Source organism: Kogia breviceps, chromosome 1 (genome assembly GCF_026419965.1).
Source record: "Kogia breviceps isolate mKogBre1 chromosome 1, mKogBre1 haplotype 1, whole genome shotgun sequence".
Taxonomy (NCBI): Eukaryota; Metazoa; Chordata; class Mammalia; order Artiodactyla; family Physeteridae; genus Kogia; species Kogia breviceps.
In genome coordinates, this window is record NC_081310.1 from 711,750 (window position 1) to 730,582 (window position 18,833).

General features: G+C 60.9%; 1 protein-coding gene and 1 pseudogene across 1 annotated transcript; both read left to right on the forward strand.

Moving 5' to 3' along the window:
* Positions 1-3: 3 nt before the first annotated feature.
* LOC136793624 (WAS/WASL-interacting protein family member 1-like) lies at positions 4-17,832 on the forward strand. The gene is made up of 5 exons (XM_067026914.1): positions 4-41; positions 657-771; positions 3,287-3,436; positions 3,770-3,945; positions 15,946-17,832. Exon 5 carries the CDS (start codon positions 15,964-15,966, stop codon positions 16,948-16,950), a length of 987 nt encoding a protein of 328 aa, XP_066883015.1. The 5' UTR covers positions 4-41; positions 657-771; positions 3,287-3,436; positions 3,770-3,945; positions 15,946-15,963; the 3' UTR covers positions 16,951-17,832.
* On the forward strand, positions 9,793-10,584 carry LOC136793625 (acireductone dioxygenase-like; annotated as a pseudogene).
* Positions 17,833-18,833: the final 1,001 nt, after the last annotated feature.

Consider the following 18,833-nt stretch of genomic DNA (forward strand, 5'->3'; position numbering starts at 1 on the left):
GACCCCGTGCTTCCGCAGACCCTCCAGAGGATTTCGACGCGGTGCGTCGGGGGCACCCCGTTGCGTGGATCAGAACAGACAGGGCGGAATGGAGGCTGAGCTTGTAGGAGGGAGCGGACACAGGGAACGCCGCCCCTGGAGGGCTCCTGGACCCCAGACCCAGCCAACTCTGATGGGCGGGGCCGTCTCCCCCTCTGCTTCCTCGGCGCCTGGCGTCCAGGAGCTGCTTGGAGCGTGCGTGTAAGGAAAAAAGAACACACGGTCAGCAGAGGCCCAGAACTACCCACCAAGTCCTCCCTGCTCGGGGATCCCAAAGTTCCCTCGGGGAAGGAGCTGGGGCGAGGAAACCCCCGGCCTCCTCGACGCAAGGAAGACTTAGAGTGGCCCAGAGGGTCACCGCGGGAAGACTTCCCACCACCCCAAGACGCTCCTTCCCCGGGACTCTCGCTAGTCCTCTCCCCGGCACGGTGCTGGCTCTCCCAGACTGTCCTGTTCCGACCAGCTCTCATCACCTCCCCTCTGTCTCCCACAGCCCAGCCAAGGCAAGGCTAGGACGTTCAAACACGGGGAAGGGCTCAGGATGCCACGGTGAGACGAGCACAGCCTGTTATGAGGAACCGATAACCTGGCCTGCAACGTGTCGTCTCGCCCTCCAGACCCCAGGGCACCTCCGCCGAGCTCCAGCCAGCACTCAGCACCCCGAGCTCACCATAGACGATGCTCTCTCCCCGCGGGGAAGCCAGGTCCTCTTACCTAAAGACGGCCCTCCAGGTTAGCGTCTCCCGGTAAGGACCCTCCCATAGCAGCATAACTTTGGGACCCAGCTGGCTGGCCCCATCAGAACAAAACCCCAAATTCTTACAAGACACTTATACACCGTAGGAGGCGAGTGAGTTGTGCTGGCCTTTATTTAACAGATGTTTCCTGATGCCTATTATGTGCCAGACTCAAAAGCACCTGGTACTAATGCACAACCAGCCACCTTTGAAGCCTTCCTTGACAGAGAGGTCACTCGGTCCCAGGCAGCCCCGTCCAGTTTTAGACGGCTCGAACGTGGAAGTTGCTCCTTTGTTAGAAATGTGACTCCAGGAAAATCCACTTGTCCCCTGGAGGAGACAGAACACGCCCAGGATCCAGGTGGGAGAAGCGGTCCGCAGACATAAATTCAACTCCATCAGGAGTAGAACAGGTGGAGGCGTGTGAGGTTGACCAGAACGGGGCCACCCAGCCGGTCTTAGGGAATCAAAGAAGCCCTCCTAGAGACAAGCCTGAGACGGGGTTTCTCCGGGAGCAGAGTCCGGGTGGAAGAGGGGATGCTCCTTTGGCAGAAAGGAGGTGGGGCCAAAGTTCCGGCAGGAAGGTGGCTGCTGGGGAGGAAAGGTGGATTCCAGAAAGATCCGCTGCTGCTGGAGCAGAGGGTCAGCCAGCAGGAGGAGGGAGCCTGGTCCTCAGCGTCACAGGACCAGGAACTGAGGGGCAGGGCAAGGGTGGGGTGAGGCTGGAGGAGCCTGGGAAGCCCACACAGGGCAACCCCCCGCCCTGTTCCTCCCCGTCAGCCCCTCCCCAGGTGACCCCGGGCAGGAGGGCACCTGAGTCCCTGCACATTCTGTAGCTTTCCCTACAGAAACCTCTGCAGGGTTCCCATCCTCGGGCAGCTAGAGGGCCCTCTGGAGTCTGGAACCTGGCTCCAGAGCCCTGGGGTGGGCGGGGAGGGAGAGCCAAGGCCTGGCCCTGACTGTGACGTGGAGGGGGGGCCCTGCAGGAAGCCACGGCGGCTTCTGCTTGGGTGGCGAGTGTCTGGGAGACAGGTGAGCTCCAGACAGCGCAGGCCCCTCGCCCCCCGCCCCCAGGTGCTGGCGCTGGCGCCCCCCCCCCCCCCCCCCGCCCCACTCACACAGCCTCAGGCGGCGGGGCTGAGACAAGCAGATTATTCACTGCCAGGTGCCCTGGCCGTGTCCTTTCGGCCTTCTTGCCCTGATGTCCTGCCACAAGCTGCCAGCCAGGCTCAGCACAGACGAGCCCGGAGCCGAACCGAGGAGGAGGGCTCGGCCCTCCCCGGGTGGCACCTGCCCGGCTGGCGTCAGGGCACAGGCTGGGGTGCTGAGGGAGGATGGCTGGACTTCTGCTCTGGGGAGCTTCTGAGCCCAAGAGTTGCTCTGACTTCCTCCCTCTCGGGGGTCAGTGGGTGGTCCGGACACAGCATGAGATGGAGGCACGCAGGGTTCAGGCTGTGTCGCCCTGGACAAGTCACTTTACCTTCTGACCCTCAGCCTTCCTGGCTGTAAACCCTACCGCAAAGTGTTGTACTGAACATCAAACTGCATGGCTAAGTGGCGTTCCCGACACAAAGTGGGCTCCTCGTAAATGTCCACCTCTTCCTTCACACCCACCTCATCCCCTGGTCCCACGAAGAGCCACCCTCAAGTGGCCCCAGACCCGTACGTGCATGCAGTCCCCCTGGAGCCCCCGTGCGGTGAGGGCCCTGGACCTGCCATCTGGCCTGCCTGCAAACAGGCTGTGACTCAGCGCTGAGGGCCCTCGGGCCACGTGGCCAGGAGCCCAGCACCTGAGGGCCCCTCCTAGGGTGAAAAGTCACTGCATGCCCTACTCAGTCATTGCCCAGATTGGGGAGAAGAGGGGGGCAGTGCTTCAAAGGAGGGGAGAAAGACGGGGTGGATTTCCTCCCTGTACGCAAGGGAGGCTAAGGACAAACTCGGAGCCCTCACGGCGGTCCGGCCGGGTCTTTCCCACCCGGAATCGCGGCCCAGCCTCTGTTCCCAGGAACAAGCAGGGCCAAGCCCGCTGCCCCAGACCTGGGGTGAGGCTTAACCTGTGGACGAAGAGAATGGCTTCTGGCCCAGGCAAGAGCCCGCACCTCTGGACCTCCCTGGTTGCGGGGGTCGAACGTGGCCCCCTCCTGATTCCCCCTGGTCTCGCTTTTGTTTCCTCTCCTGTCCAGACCAGCACAAGGTCTGTGGGTCTGCAGACTGGACTGGGTTGGGTCCTCAGCCTCAGGAGCTGGGAGGAGGACCTCATGTCGGCTGAAGCCACCGACATGAGCACAGACTCAGGGAGGCAGGCGCCCGCTGACCCAGCCCCGGCCCCGGCCCCGCCCCCGACCCAGCGCAGCCCCTGACATCCCAAGACGCTGTGTCAGTTCCTACACTGCACCGCAGGGCTGCGCTGGCTTTAGCCAAGGCCGTGCTCGGGGCTCAGGACTCACAACAAAAGCACCCCGAAACCCGGGGGCTTGAAAATGTGAGTGCGGGTTTCCTCAACCCTCCAGGGTTACCCCGAAACCGACCTAGATTGTGCCCGTGGCCCTGTACGGACATCCCTCCGCGTGCAGCCACGTTTGTATGGGCCAGCAGCAGCCCTTGGGCTCAGCCTGGTGCTCCGACGGCGGAACCGACAGGAGATCCCGTTCTGGACCTCGGTGCGTCCTGGGATGCGTTGCCTTTCTCCACGTCTCCCTCTGGGGGTGTCTGACCGCCACTGCCCAGGACGCCCTCCAGGGTGGGCCCACGAGGCCAAAGTCTGGCCGGGCTCCTGGAACTCGGGCGAGACGCCCTGGCCAACAGCACGGGCCCCCTGCCTCCCCTGGGGGGAGGACCCTCACTGGCCCCCGGCCCTCACCCATGAAACGTGGCTTTTGCTAGGGGAACTCTCTGTCCCTTCCAACCCCCGAATTCCCAGAGGAACTTGCGAGGACGACGCCGAGTTGATTTTTTGCCTCTTTGCTTTCGTTGGTTGTTTTTTGTTTTTTCAGAGGATGAGGGAAAATTCTGGACCCCTGTTGGCCTAACGGTCCACAGAAAGCTGGCACTGGACACTGCGACCTGCTGGACCTTTTCCCTTTGCCCGTCTCCACCAGGGGGTGGAGGAAGATGGAGATGGCGGCAGCCGGGGCAGAGGCAGGAGGGAGCGCCCATCTCACTTGTGCAGGTGCGTCTGCGGGCGTCTGCGGGCGTCTGCGGGCCTCTGCGCTCAGTCCGGGGCGGACTCACAGAGCTGGCCGCATGCAGCTGTACACGGAGACTCATATTTCTCTCCGGAGCGGCCGGGGCCGGGGTGTGGTGCGACAGATGGCTGGCATGTTACAGGTGTGTCTGGCTGGAAAAGGCATCCGGCCCAGCCTCCCGATTGGCTCGCAGTGAGTCATGGCGGTTGGGTTCCTGAAGCGGCTGTCATGGAGCCGGGGTCATGCCCTGCCTAATCTTTACCGCCTTCTCTGCCGGCGCGGGCGGACAATGTTCCCCGTGTCCACGGTGACGCTCGCAGGCTGCTGACTCTGGGTCAGTGGGACATGCCCTCTGGGCAGTCTTCCAGGCGGGGCGTGGGTTCACCTCGACCTCGCCGCGCCTTGACGCTGCAGCCCACCCGGGTCCAACGGCCCCGCGTGGGAGCGATTCGAAGGGCCAGCTTGCCAGCTGACCGAAACCTGGCGAAGCCACAAAGGGGTTTCCTCGGTTCTCAAAGACCCACCTGCACTGACCAGCAGCATAAAAATGTTTGTGGGTAAACATTCTAGAAACCAGCTCCGGGCTCTGGGAAGGGCCTCCAGGGAGATGGGCAGGGAGGTGTTGTCATGGTGACTTGGCAATCTTCGGAGGCTCTAGCAGAGAGGAGGAGAGAGGCAGGTGCAAGGGTCCTGCGCCCTGGCTTTTCAGACACAAGGGACCCCTGGGCTTGCGGCCCGGGGGACACGTCCTGCCTCCCAGTCCCACGTCGCCCGCACCCACAGAGCTTCTCACTTCCAGGCCCCTCCAGGAGGGCGGGCCTGACGGCCGTCCCCAAAGCCCCAAACGGACAAAGCAAGGCCTCGGCAGGGACGCGCAGTACCCAAGGTCACCAGGTGGAGGCCGGCAGCCGGCAGGAGCAGACACAGGGACATCTGCCTCTCCACACCTGACAGAGCCCTCCGTCTGCCTGGCTGCTCAAACAGCTGCGGCCGCCAGGCCTCCATTAGGGTCCTGGGGCACTCCTCTTGGGGACGGGGAGGAGCGCGTACAACCACCTTGACTCAGGCCTGCAGCTTCTGAGAAGCTCCAAGGTTTCAGCAAACCACCCCCTCGCCATCACTCCTCCTCCCCTCGTCTGCCTACCTGAGCAGAACAGTTTCTGTGTCGGGGGGGGGGGGGTGGCGCTGAGCTGGGGAGGCCCTGGCCAGCTCCCCGAGGCTGCCAGACTGTCCGCCGGTACCCTAGACCCGGTTCCTGCCCGCCAGGCGGGCACAGCGTCTGGGCAGAAAGCCAGGGGGAATTTTCCACCTGCCTGGCTCTGCCACAGCTCTGTGGTCTGGAGCGGGGGTTGTCTCGGGCCGACCACACGGGACGGGCCAGCTCTCGCCTTGTTTTGCGACAGCCGACAGTGTCTGTCCCGCTTCAGAGACGCGGGAGCTTTCGGCCCTGGGTCGTGAAGGCCCCCAGCTCACCCAGTGGGCCCCCGCCTCGAACAGACAGGGAGAAGGAGGCACAAGAGAGCAATGCCGTGACCGGGGTCATAGGGAGAGGTGGTGGCCGAGCCAGGCCCCAGACTCCCAGCCCTTGACCACAGCTTCCAGGCTTCCCAGAGCGTGCCTCTCCCAACCCTCCTCCACCCCAGGTTCACCTGGGCTGCTGGACCCCAGCCCCCACACACACCCTGCCCTCCCTTCCTGGCACGGCTGGGTCTGCCCTTCCCAGCTCAATGTGAGAAGCAGCTCTGGGGTGTGTGCGTGTGTGCGTGTCCCTGCGCGTGTGACAACTGAAACCACGATGGCCACAGAGGCCGGAAGACGGGGAGAGATTACAAGTAGATAGCTGGGGACTCCGCACCAGGCAGGGGCGGTAGGGGGTGGAGGGTGAGACCTGCCGAGGGGCCTTGGCGGGGGCGGCACCCTCCGCCTGCCCCTCCCACCTCTCCCCTTGCTGGGGAGCCCAGACCCCCGTGCCCGGCCTCAGGCCACCCACTGGGATGGGGTCAGATGGAGCCCGACATCTCTCCCGCCCGCGGTGAGGTGACCCAGGTACACACCTGCTCCTTCGAGTAAACAGCAAAGGAAAGGCCTGGGGCTGGGGCGGCCAAGGCTGAAACTGGGTGCTGGGAGCGCATGAGTCACCGCCAGGGAGGGGAGCGGGAGGGAGGGTGAGGGACCAGGACACTGGCGGGGCCAGGCCCACACCCCCTCCTTTGGGACTCCTGAAAGGTCCTCAGAAATCTCTCCTACAGCCTCTTTGTTTCATCGAGCTAGGCAGCTGCACCCTGCAGATGGCCCAGAGAGGGCAAGTGACTTGTCTATAGACACACAGCATAGTAGTGGTCCCAGCACTTCTGAGCTGTGGGTTCAGATCCCAGAGCCCGGGAACAGAACTCCAGCCGGCCTGCCCTGCCCTGCCCTGCCCGGGTCAGACCCGCTGCCCGCTGGGGAAAGAGACTTGCAATTGCAGTCATCGCAGAGATGCGGTGAAGCCCTGGGGCTGCTCTGGGCACTGGGCTGACGTCAGCCAGGTGTCCCCCCACCCCACCCCCCGTCCCCGGAAGCCCCGCCCAGTGGTGTGACGTCACGGGCTGGGCTGGACCAGCTCTGCTGGGAGGAACTTTCCACCCGGGGGAGAGGGACGCGGAGGGATCCGGGTCTGAGTTTGCATCGGCCCAGGACCTAGCTCCGCCCCCGAAACTTCGTAGGCACCTCTCTGCTGCCCACCTCCTGCTCCCCTCACCTCCCGGTGCGGCTCCCACGGGCGACTGAGTCAGCTCCCGGGCCGAGTCATGAGCAGCACGAAGTCGGGCCTTCCCTGGCTGTGCTGCTATTGTGGTTGGGAGCAGTGGAATCCAGAGAATTCCGAGTTTCGGGTCATTGTAGCAGATCTCAGCCTGTCACCTCGGCCGAGCCCTGGGCAGGTGTCTGGCCTCACAGAGCCTCCCGTGTAAACAGGTCCCCCGCAGGGCTCTGCTGGGAAGATAAAGTGGAATGACTTGTGTGTCACCGCGGCCCAGGGCCCGGCATGTGGCAACAAGGGCTCAAGTTTGGCCGATGGAATGTCCCAGAAGGGGCCTCTAGCATTAATAAGCCAACGCTCAGAACAGCGTAGGGTCCCTGCCTTCCGCTCACTCAGCCACCGCCTGTGACAGCCGGGCGCCCTCCGGAAGAGGGCACTCGGGGTGGCAGCAGGAGGACGGAGCTTCCTGTCACCCCGAAACCAATGCACTTCTCTCCGCGCCTCTTCGCAGGCTGCTGTTCTCAGCGGAGCCGCCTGCCCCGCCGCGCAACCTCTTCTCCCCGCGGAGCCCGAGGCCCTCGCGGGCGCACGAGGGCCTCCTGCGGGCTCCCGGGCGCCCTCTCCGCGCCCCGCTTCGCTTCCTGCTGTCTGTCGCGGCGCTCATCCGCCTTCTGACCCCGGCACCCAACGCCTCCGCCTCCCACATGTGACCGCAGGCTTCCCTGAGCCGGGGGCCTCTCGCGTCCGAGCCCCTGCGGAGCGAGGAGGGAACGTTCGCTGCGCGAACGCCCGGAGGAGCGGCTCCCCGGGGCCTGGGCCTGGGAGGGGGCGTGGCTGACCGCGCGGCCCCGGAGCCCAGCGCAGCCGCGCCGTGTGCCGCGGGCCCGCCTTGCTCGTCCGTCGTGGCCGTCACCCGCCGGAGTGTCTGCGTCTCGAGAGCAACTGTTACGGTCTCCCCACGCCTGAGAGGCCTGGACGGGAGGCCCTGCCTCCCAGCCAGGGCTTTCGTGTTGCCCTGCCCTGTGGTCGCTTCCCAGCGGTGCTGCGGGGTGTTGATGGAGAGCTCCGTTCCAGCGGGGGCCCCGGGGGCGGGGGGCGGGCAGCGAGAGAGAGACGTGTCGGGGAGAAAGCCCACGGCCGGCTGTGAGCGCTGCGAGCCCCGCCGCGAGGAAGCTTCCTCCCCGGGACCCTGAGGGCCGCGAACAAAAGGCAGTAAAGGCACACAGACGAGTTCAGTAGAAATGCAACAGGAACGTGGAGGAAAGTTGCGTCCGTCAAGCTCCCAGGCCCTCTAAACGTCAGAGTCCCTGCGGGGAGGGGTGGGCTGTTACCCCCAGAGCGAGTGAGAGAGGGAACCCCCAGCCCCAGGTGCCCAGGGTCCAGGGGCAGAGACCTGAAGCCCCTCCTCCCAAACACGAGAGAACGGGAACCTCAAACCTGCAGGATGTCCCGGGGCCGCCCACACCCCCGGGGCTGCGGGGGCTTTCGTGAGGGGGGAGACGGGGGGGGGGAGACAGGGGGAGGGGGACTGAGGGTGAGTCGTCACGGCAACCGTCCACCCTGGACCTCGAGGCGGATCCCGCCGGCACCTCGCTCTGTATCAGGACCTCTTTCAGCCTCACAGGGTGGGCTAAGCCCCCAGGAAACAGAGCTGCAAAGACAGTGGCCCTGAGGGAGCCAAGCAGGCAGACGGCGTGGCAGTGACACCTCCGTCTGGGACCAGGGCAGCTGGGGGGTCGCGGGAGCCCGGGAAGCGCCCAAATCCAGACGCAGCAGCAGTGGGGGGGCGGCGGACCCGCGACCTCAGGCCTGAGGAGGAGAAAGGTTTAGGGAGGGAGAGACACGCCTTTGGGGCACAGAGGCTGGACCCCGTCCTCCCAGCAGAGCTGGTCCAGCCCTCTGACGTCACACCCTGGGCAGGGCTTCGGGCTCAGGTACCCTGGCTGACGTCAGGGAGACAGAGTACCAGGGAAACCGAGGAGATGCTCTAACTCGTGGTGGGGTGGTTACTCGTGGTGCACTCGTGAGCCACACTTAAAATGTTACTGTGCGGAGCCGGCATCTCCTGTGGTTGCTTTAAAGGGGCTGGAGAAGGGAGAGGGGTGAGGAAGGTCCCTGCTGAGGTGGGCTGGGGAGATAAGGGCTGGTGGGGTCCAGAGGCGGCTGCAGTGGAGCAGGCTTTGTTTGGCAGGTCCCGGCCCTGCGGTCAGGACAGACAGCTCTCAGCTCGGTGTTCAGACCGTCCATCTCCTGCGTGCTACACAGCATCCCAGTGCTTCAGAAGGAACACCATACAGGCCCCTGAGGACCCTTCCTCATCTTTACCACTGATGTTCGGTCCCAGAAGCCAATTCCCAGGTTCTTCATCTGGAAATATGGATCGTAACCCCGTCCCTGCCAGCTATCACAGGGTTCTTGTGAGGATAAAGTCAGAAAACACATATAAAAGCATTTCACCGCAGGGGCCATAAGTAGGTAAGTGAGGGATGGTCCTGGAGCTTTGTCCATGTCCCACTGGCTCCCTCCGTCCTGCACGTGGCTGGTCGTGTTATGAACCCCTTGAAGACAGAGACCTAACGTGTGCTTCTGTTTTACGGTCACTGGGGCAGTTCTCATTCCACAGCAGGTAGGATAAGCCTTGCTGAGAGGTCTTTAAAATAAAGGATTTAAACCTCGAGGACTCTCTTTGGCAACATTTTCTGCTTCTCTGGGCTGTTTGGCATGCTGCTACTGCTGCCGATGGTGAGAGTGTAGGGGGGAGAAATACGTCCTCTACCCTCTTAGGTTCTGTTACTGGTATCTGCAAATTAAACTAAGAAAAGACAGATTAACAGGAGAAAAGGCATACGGATTTTATTTGATGTCAGTATTTTAATTTTTATATGCATGAAGGTCTTCATAGGAAAGAAGTGAAGGGACTTCCCTGGCAGTTCAGTGGTTAAGACTCCACAAATCCACTGCAGGGGGAGAGAGTTTGATCCCTGGTTGGGGAACTAAGATCCCACATGCCGCGCAGTGCAGCCAAACAAACAAACAAAACAGGTACCAGCTGGGTGCAGATCAGGGTGATCTCGGCGTCCCCAGCTCAGCCATGGTGCAGGCCTGGTACAACAGACTAGTTGCTGACCACCCAAGGCAGCCCCACAGCACAGAGCCCGGCCCCCGGAAGCTGGATGCTGACAAACATGAGGATGATCCAGAACTAGAAAAGATCCGAAAAGATAGAAACGACTCTTGGGTGGACGTAATAACCATATACAGAGATAAACTACCAAATCACGAAGAAAAGATTACGATGTTCTGTGAGGTGCATTGGCACCTGGATGTTGAGATTCGCTACAACTTGGATGGCAGTGGATACTTTGAGGTGAGAGATGAGGGGACAAGTAGATCCAGATTTTCCTGGAAAAGGAGACATGGTCACTCTTCCGGCAGGGATTTCTCGGCTCCACCCGGGATGAGAGCTACGCGAAGGTTATGAGGCTGTTTGTGGGAGAACCGGTGTGGCCGGCACAGAGCCAGCTAGATGACCAGTTTGAGGCCCGGGGGCAGTACATGGGGTGTTGGCACAGACAGCAGGGCCAGTGCCCTGGGGCCTCGCACACCCCAGGCCCCCTTGTGAAGGTCCCGAATGTGGTAGCCACAGGAAATATGTCATTTTCTCCTTGCTTTTATGTTGTAGGCTTGAGGCTAGGTGAGCTTTCCTTCGCAAGATTATTTGATCAGAATACGTTTTAATGAAAGGAGCTATAAAACTGGTTTGTAGTTACATGGAAGCCCCAGTGCAAATCTGCACAAATCCACTTGTTTTCTCTGATTTGGTAACAGTGGTCAGTGGCCCTGTGTCAGCCCATGCCTTCAGCTCTAACTGAGTGAGTTTTGTTTCTCCAGACACAACTGCTTTGCAGCCCCATCTGGACCAGATTCTTGTATTTTTGTTTTTGTTTTTATTTGTTGTTGCTTTTTTGTTGGGTTTTTTGGTTTGTTTATTTTTTGTTCTCGTTGTTGGGGTTTTTTTTTTTCGCCACACCGCTCAGCTTGTGGGATCTCAGTTCCCTGACCAGGGATCGAGACCCCTGCAGTGGAACCGCAGTCCTAACCACTGGACCACCAGGGAAGTCCCTGGACCCGATTCTTGGACTTTAAGCAGATACCAGGCGAGGCCAGGCCTGCCTTGTGCGCACGTGTGACAGTGGACGACAGGACTGGCCAGAGAGAAGATGCTTTTCTCCCAAAACTTGGGGGAGGCTGGCTGGGGGGCCCTGTGGTGGACAAGCTGGCATATTAGGGGGACGCTCGTAGTTGCTGACGCCTCTTTCTCGTTCAAAATAAAGTAGCTGCCTTAATTTAAAAAAAGAAGTGAAGATGCAAAGAAGTGGTTAGCTTGGGAGCTTGTACACCATTTTAACACATTGTGGGGAAGAGAGGAGACGGAAGAAAGAGGTCAACTGCGGGAAGGTAAATCTCGGGGGTCGAACGGAAGATGAGTGTCGTCTAGTTTGTGCAGGCGCATCTTGACACCATCTCCGTCTCCAGCGACTAAAATTGTTCTTCCTTTCCTGGGACCAAGGGCGGCACCTTCACAGGGGAATTTACACCTGATTTCAGGCAGGGGACAGGCAGAGAGCTTTCCTGTGTCTGCTTTTTTTTCAGTTGCCTGCAGCTCACAGTAATCTTCATGCCAAAGCGGCACGTTTTGGGGTGGCGTGTTCTGATGTCTAACATTCATAGACGTCTCTAGGTCGCATTCATAACTTTCTATGGGCCAGGCTCTGTTCTCAATGTTCTCTATGCATGAATGCATTTAGTCCTCAAAACCCTTCTGTGGTAGGTACCATTTTACATATTGTGGAAGTAGGGATCAGAGAGATTACAAACTTACCCAAAATTCTACTGCACACTTCTTCTTTCTCCCCCCTTATTTTTTTGGCCGCATCGGGTCTTAGTTGCAGCACATGGGATCTTGGTTGCGGCACACGAGATCTTCATTGCAGAGCTCGGGCTTCTCTCTAGTTGCGGCGTGCGGGTTTCCTCTTCTCTAGTTGTGGCGCGCAGGCCCCAGGACGTGTGGGCTCTGTAGTTTGTGGCAGGTGGGCTCCCTCGTTGAGGTGCACGAGCTCAGTAGTTGTGGCTCACGGGCTTAGTTGCTCCTCATCATGTGGAAATCTTAGTTCCCTGACCAGGGATGGAACGCTTGTCCTCTGCATTGGAAGGCAGATTCTTTACCACTGGACCACCAGCGAAGTCCCTATTTATTTATTTATTCGTTTGTTTATTTCGCTGCTCCGGGTCTTAGTTGCAGCATTGAACCCGCCCCCCCCCGCCTCCCCCGCAGAGCCTTAACCACTGGACCACCAGCCAAGTCCCTCTGTTACAAACTTCTACAGGGCAAAGCCCAGATTCAAACACAGGCAGCCCAGCCTAAGGGCCTGCTCTCCTAAGTGCTGGTCTGAATGTCAGCTGTTATCCAGCGTTTTGGGCTCAGGACCCTTTATAACCCCTAAAAATTATGGAAGACTCCAAAGAGCTTTTGTTTATGTGGTTACAGCTATCACTATTTATCAAATTAGAAATTAGAACTAAGGAATTTTTAAAAATATCCATTTTAAATGACAGTAATAAACCCACTCTATGTTACAGAAATAACATTTTTTAAAAGACCTAAATTTTCCCAAACAAACAAAAAAATGAGTGAGAAGAGCGGCATTGTTTTACCTTTTTTCCAAATCTCTTTAGTCTCTGGCTTTATAGGGTACAGCTGGAGTCAGCATTCGAGCTGTTGGGATAGGCTGTTTGAAGTGCGTCTGAATGAAACCCAGCCTCGCGTGGACACGGGGCTTCACAAGCAAGGGGTATGTTAACAGCCTCTTCGTATCGTATCACTGTGGATGCTTCTGACCCGGCACCAAAACGCAGCAGGCGGAGTCTCTTAGGGGTTTGCGGCAACGAGGACTCGGAAACCGAATCAGTGAACCTTTTGTGCCCTAGAGCATTAAAATCTGTTCTGCCTCTCACTTTGTGGAAGACTTTCGGGGCGGATGGACGTGTCCACTATTTTGATTGTGCTGTTAGTTTCGGGGGTGTATACAAATGTCAAAGCCTACCAAATCGTACAATTTACGTATGTGCAGAGTATCGTATGTCAATGATTCCTCAATAAGATGGTTAAAAAAACAACCTGGCACAAAGGTAAGCGCCTGCTGCGTGTTTCTATGGTGCTTCCTAGGTAGACTCGGGCCACGTTCATTAATTCAGTTGTTTCACGGGCACTGGATGTCCTCGGGCTCTACTAGGCGTCGGCCTGAAGCAGCAAACAAGGCCCAGGCCTCTCGCTGGGGAGCCTGCAGTCTGGTCGGGGGGGGACCAGCGACGACGAAGCAGTGAGGCACGGGGCTCCGTGGAACAGCCGGGAGGGGCCGCTAATCCGCGGGCTGTGGTCAGGGAGTGTTGCCTGGGCGAGGTGCCATCTAAGGTGACACCTCCACAGGGAAGGCTAGGAGTTAATCAGACAAAGACAGAAAGATGAGCTTTCCCAGCAGAGGGCAGGCAGATAATCACAAAAGCCCGGAGACAGGAGAGGGGATCAAGGAGCTCACAGGAGTTAGACGGCAGGGGGCGTGGGGAGGGGGAGGCCAGAGAGGTCAGCACTCAGCATCCAGGCTGGTGCCAGGGCAGTGGGGAGCCACAGAGGGCCTGAGGGAAGAGTGCCGAGGCCAGGGGCACAAGGCGCTGCAGCATGGAAGGTCGGTCGGAGGCGCTGGGGAGTGGGCACGTGGCTGGAGGCTGGGAACCAGGTAGCGGGCAATCGTGGTGCGCCAGGCAGAGGTGCTGGGTGGAAGAAGTCGCATTGGATACAGAAAGAGGTCACAACGGGCAAAGCCGCTTAAAATTGGTTTCGACAAAAAAAAATAATGCGTGTTCTCGAAAGCAGAGCAATACAAAAGCATCTGAAGTAAAGACTGAAGGCCAATCCCTCTCCTGACATGGAGGAAGCTCCCCGCAGGCCTGTGCCGGCTGGTGGGTGGAGACGGGCGCCCCAGGCAGCAGCCCTTGGCCGACACAGCTTCTCCACGGGGCCTGATGTGCGGATGTGCTCTGGACAGTTCTTCCCTGGAAGCCGAGCTGTTTGGGGCCCTCCCAGCAGTTCTGGGAGCCATCCTTATCCCTGGAAAGATCCCCTTTTGCTTAAAATAGAAGGGATGCTACTGTCTGCAGTTAAGAACACTTGAGACGTAAGCAAAAGGCTAGCTGAGGACAAGGGGCTCAGAGGGGCTGGAGTGACAGGCCGAGGGTCTGCGTTGGATTTGGAAGGACAGAAGCAGAAAGTTGCAGACAGATGCAGAGGCTGGAGGTTTCAGAACTGTGTTGGGGAGGGGAGGTCACGGGATATTTGAATACAAGATTGAAGCATCAGGGCGGTTCCTAGTGATGACAAAATACAGGATGTGGTTACGGATCTGGGCAGCTGACGTACAGTGGAGGGGAGACTTTTGGAGCTGATGGCAAGGAACAAGGAGGTTACTGGGTGGATGGGGTTTCTGCATGGTCTATGAAATCACCCAAATAATGGCAGGATGAGAGACCCCAGAGCAGGCCCCCAAGTCCGTAAAGAATGAGGCCAAGAAACCAGCAGGTGGTGGAGACAGTGACAAAGAAGGGAGACGTGGCAGAGCTGAGGGGGGGCCTCGGGGAGACCCGTGGGCGGGGGAGGGGGGACTCACTGAGTTGGGTGTGGGGCACGGTACCCCGAGGTCAGGACGGTCAGCCCAGCCCTCAGGGCAGCCACAGGTCCTGGGAGGGGCCCCAGGAAGGGGCGAGTTGAGCAAGTGGAGTGTTCAGGGGTCAAGAGGTTCAGCTGTTGCTATGGAAAGACCTAGAAGGAGGGAAGCAGTGGTCTGGAGGGGAAGCTCAGAACAACCAGGGGATGGGGACACAGGCTGGGGCAGCAGAAGCTGGGGGTGGCCACCCACGGGACCAGTGCGGCCGGAGGGAGACCTCCCGGGAAGGAGGGACGGGCCTTGGGGGAAGGAACAGCCCCAGCCAGGGCCCGTGGGCTTTAAAGGAATCCTAGGCCGAGTGAGAAAGTCACGTAACTTCTCTGGGACTCAATTTCCTCAGTTGAAAAGGGGGTACAAGAATACCTAATTTGGGACATCCCTGGTGGTGCAGGAGTTAAGAATCCACCTTCCAATGCAGGGGACGCGGGGTTCGATCCCTGGTCGGGGAACTGAGATCCCACGTGCCGCGGGGCAACTAAGCCCGTGTGCCCGGGGGCCTGTGCGCCACAACTAGAGAGACGCCCTCGTGCCTCGAAGAGCCCACGTGCCACAGCTAAGACCTGATGCAGCCAAATAAATAAATAAATATTGTAAAAAAGAATACGTAATTTGCCAGGTCGTTGCAAACTTTAGAAATAAAGTTAAAACATGGCACGCGATCGAGCGGCTGGCCCAGGTAGGTTTTCAATACACAGCAGCTGCTCTTCTTTTTCTTATTCTAATTAAGTCCCTTTGGGAAGACTGAGGCTCGGGTGAGAGAGGGTGTGGTGCGAGGGTGGAATCCTGGGCCCTGAGACTCCCCTCCCTCACCCTTCCTCACCCCCGACCGGCCTCAGCGAGAAGGGTGGCCCTCGGGGTCTCGCGGGCCCCGGGCTTCCTCTCTGTCCGAGACTAGGGTTGCACATCCCCAGACAGAAGGTCCCCCGCTGGGCGGCCGAGCCTCACATCTGCTGCCCTGGGCCCCCCCAGGCCCCCCACCCCTGCTCCTCCCATCAGCGTCTCTGAGCCCCGCCCCCTGCCCTTCCCACCGCATCTCAGCTTGTGAGAGGCCAAGTCTTGGCCGGAGGACCACGCGTGGGCAGCAGAGGCCGGATGGGAAGTCCTGGGCCAGCCGTCGCCATGGCCACCAGCTGGCGGGCCTGAGGACGCTGTGGGGCGCTGCCCCGAGGAGAACGGAGGCATCTGGCCCCATCCCACCCGCCCGCAGCGCCCCGTTCCCCTGTCGCCCTGCCCTGTCTCCGCGCTGACCTGACCTGACCCCAGCTCTGAGCGCGGCTCTGCCGTCCCCGTCCCCGTCCCCGCGGGCTCTCTTGGGTCCGCGTCCCGACGTCGCTATCTCTCTCTCTCCGAAACGGACGACGCGCGCGCGCCCACCCCCCACCCCACTTCCGTCCTGCCCCTCGTCTGGCCTCCCGCCGTCCCCGCGGACAAGCTGCCATTTCTCACTCTTCTCCCTCTCCTCCCAGGTCGCCAAGACAGGAGTGATGCCGGCTTCCCTCCTGGTTCTGCAGGCCGAGGTCTCGGGGACCAGGAGGGTGCGGCCAGTGGCGCAGCAGAGCTGGCCTTTGAAGACCCAGAGTCTGGCTTTGCATCCCGTCCCCGCCGCCCGCCCAGGCTGCCGAAGCCCCCCAGGCCCCGGGGTCTCCATCTGTGAAACTGTGGTGCCGGATTGTGGGCACACACCGAGACCCCAGCTCCGCCACGAGCACCCCAGAGGGCGACAGCGGGTGCCCCCCGAAACCCGCCTCTTCTCCCTCTGCCTTCTCAGTCGGGGTCTTCGGTCTGGGGCCAAGAAGAGGTCACGCGCGCGGTGCGCTGCTCCCCAGCCCGGGCCAGCCCTTCCCCGCGGCCGCCTGCAGCCTTGCTCTGCCTGGGCGGCCGCCTGCAGGACTGGGCTGGGAACATCTGCAGCCCCCGACAGGCCCAGTGTCAGTTTCGGGCCCTTCTGGGGTGGGAGGAGGCCCAGGGAGGGGCTGACAAAGTCAACATGCCCGTGCCCCCGGGCAGGGACCGGTTTGGCACCTGCGGGCCTGGTTCCAGCCCACAGGCCCCGGCCTCGGCCTCCCCTGGGTCACCGAGAGTTCCTGTCCCCAGCCCTCTGCCTCCTTCGGGTGGCCGGGCCACCGCTGGGCAGGACCACGTCCCACCCCGAGCCCTGGAGAGCCGAGACCCTAACCCCACCCCTAAGACAGAGAGCACCTGCCCTATGCCTGTGCTCGGGTCGCGCCAGCACGGACCCTGCTCTCTCACTGTCTGGCCAGCGCGACGCTCCCGGTCCGGGTAAAAGCCCTGCTCGTTCACTAACTCATTCACTCGCGGGGCTTCCCCCAGGACCCAGCGACTCACCGACCCGGGCTCCCCCAAAGTCTTTGGGTCCTTTGCTTCAGAAATGCTTGTCTGGCTGTTTCCACCAGCCCTTACCCAGTTCTACTCCAGGCCCCTGGCCCCGAAAGGCCTGTCTTAAATCTTAAACCAAACTTCCACGCTGGCCGCCGCCCCCCACCCCACTGAGGTGGCCGTCTCGCCGTCTCTCCAGGTGAGCGGCGAACTCTGTGTCACCAGCAGGCCGTGCTGGCGATGTCCGGGGGGTAGGCATTGGGCACTGTCTACTTATCTTCCCCCCGAAACGAGCCACATTCTGGTCTCTGCAGACCCACTAGGATCCCAAGCTCAGGCGCCCGCCCTACAGCTGCCCCGTCGGACCAGGACCCACCCCGGCCTGGTCACACACGGACAGAGCAATGGCAGGGAGAGAACGGGCTGGATTTCACCAACCAGCATGGGGGTGCAGCCACAGCGGGGCTGGGCAGAGCCGGGCAGGGGAGGCCAGGCTCAGCATCAGCCTGATTTTGTTTTGCACCATCTGCCGGTGGTCCGCGCCCAGGCCCCAGGGAGGCCTTGAGCAGGTGGTGAAGTCCCCTGGAGAATTACACCCCCAGCAGCCGCCCTTCTCTTTCCTGTTTCCAGGGCCCTCCAAGCGCTCCTAACCCGGCGCTCCGCGCCACAGGCCCTCAGTCCCCAGCCTGGCACCTGCGTGCTCAGCTGTGGGAGCCCGGCCACAGGGAGCCCGCCCTCCCCCCGATGGAGGGGGCGGCTCAGCGCCCACAGGGACAGAGACTGCGCCCCTGAGCCCCCTCCCACCCCACATGGGCCTGGGCGTGCTCCAGGGTGGTCAGAGTGGGCGCACAGATGCCCTTTGCCCGTCAGGGGCAGGGCGGGTGGGAGCCCCGCCCAGCGCCGCCCTGCCCAGCCCCCCTCCCCACCCCGGGCGCCTCCTTCCTCTCCCCCAGCGGGTCCCAGGGCTGTACAAAGAGTCCTTTGTCTGGGCTGCAAACAATTGTTCTCCCCTCTGTGGAAACATGGGCTGTGTCTCATAATCAAGCTTTCAGAGGCTGGATCAAAGGGCACTGCAGCACGGGGCGGGGGGTGGGGGGGGGCGGGGACCGGGGTGCTGTCCTCACCCGGATAGCCTGTCACGAGCCCTTAATCCTTACCTGCCCCCGCCGAGGACACCCTTTCCTCCCTGGGCCAGGCCTGCATGAGCCTTGCAGTGGCAGGGAGCCGGTGGGGGGCCGGGTGGGGGACCGGGTGGGTCCCCTCCTGGCATCCGGAGCTCAGGTTACAGGCCCTGCCGGCGCCTTGGGTGTGAACATGCAGAGAGGCGCTAGCTGGTGAGAAAGGTGGGGCCTGGCTTGGCCCAAGGCTACCCCTGCCCCCAGATCCCCCGGGCCCATAGGGGCCTCTTCCCCTCACTTGCTTTGGCACCAGCTGACTCCCTGCCCAGAAACCCAGCTGAGTCTCTTCCACCCCCAACTCTGCAGCCCTCTGCCTGGCAGCCCCCTACCCGGCTTCCTCTGGCTTCTCTACCCTCCTCCCCACGCTCCCCCGCGCTGCCCCCGTGGGAACCGCCCAGCCAGCACAGGGGGCACGTCCGGGCCGAAGCCAAGGCTTAGGACACACAAGATCCAGACCACACATTCCGCCTCTACCTCCATCAGCGAAGCCCACGTGACTTTTTTAAGAGCCCAACAAAAGCAAGTCCTAAGTCACGTGGGGATTAAAGCCAGTCCTTCCTTCAAGGTTGGAGCCTCCCTGGGCCAGGAAAATGCAATGATCAGAGGGGAGAAGGCTGACGACAGATGGAGGGGCTCGTGGCCCCGCTCTTCCTTTCACATGCGAGGTTTTGTGTGTCCGTTCATCACACTCTAGGGAGATCCACAGATGCCACTGGTGTTTCAGAATAATAGGACAATCGCTTATCCAGCCCCGAGCACAGGATGGGAGACTGAGGCCCAGAGAGGAGAGGTCGCTCCTCAAGTTCACGGCGCAACTGAGGCTGGACGCTAGGTCGACA

What these genes read in the sequence shown, in the direction of transcription:
- LOC136793624 (XM_067026914.1), top strand. Translation starts at nt 15,964, where the DNA reads ATGCCGGCTTCCCTCCTGGTTCTGCAGGCCGAGGTCTCGGGGACCAGG.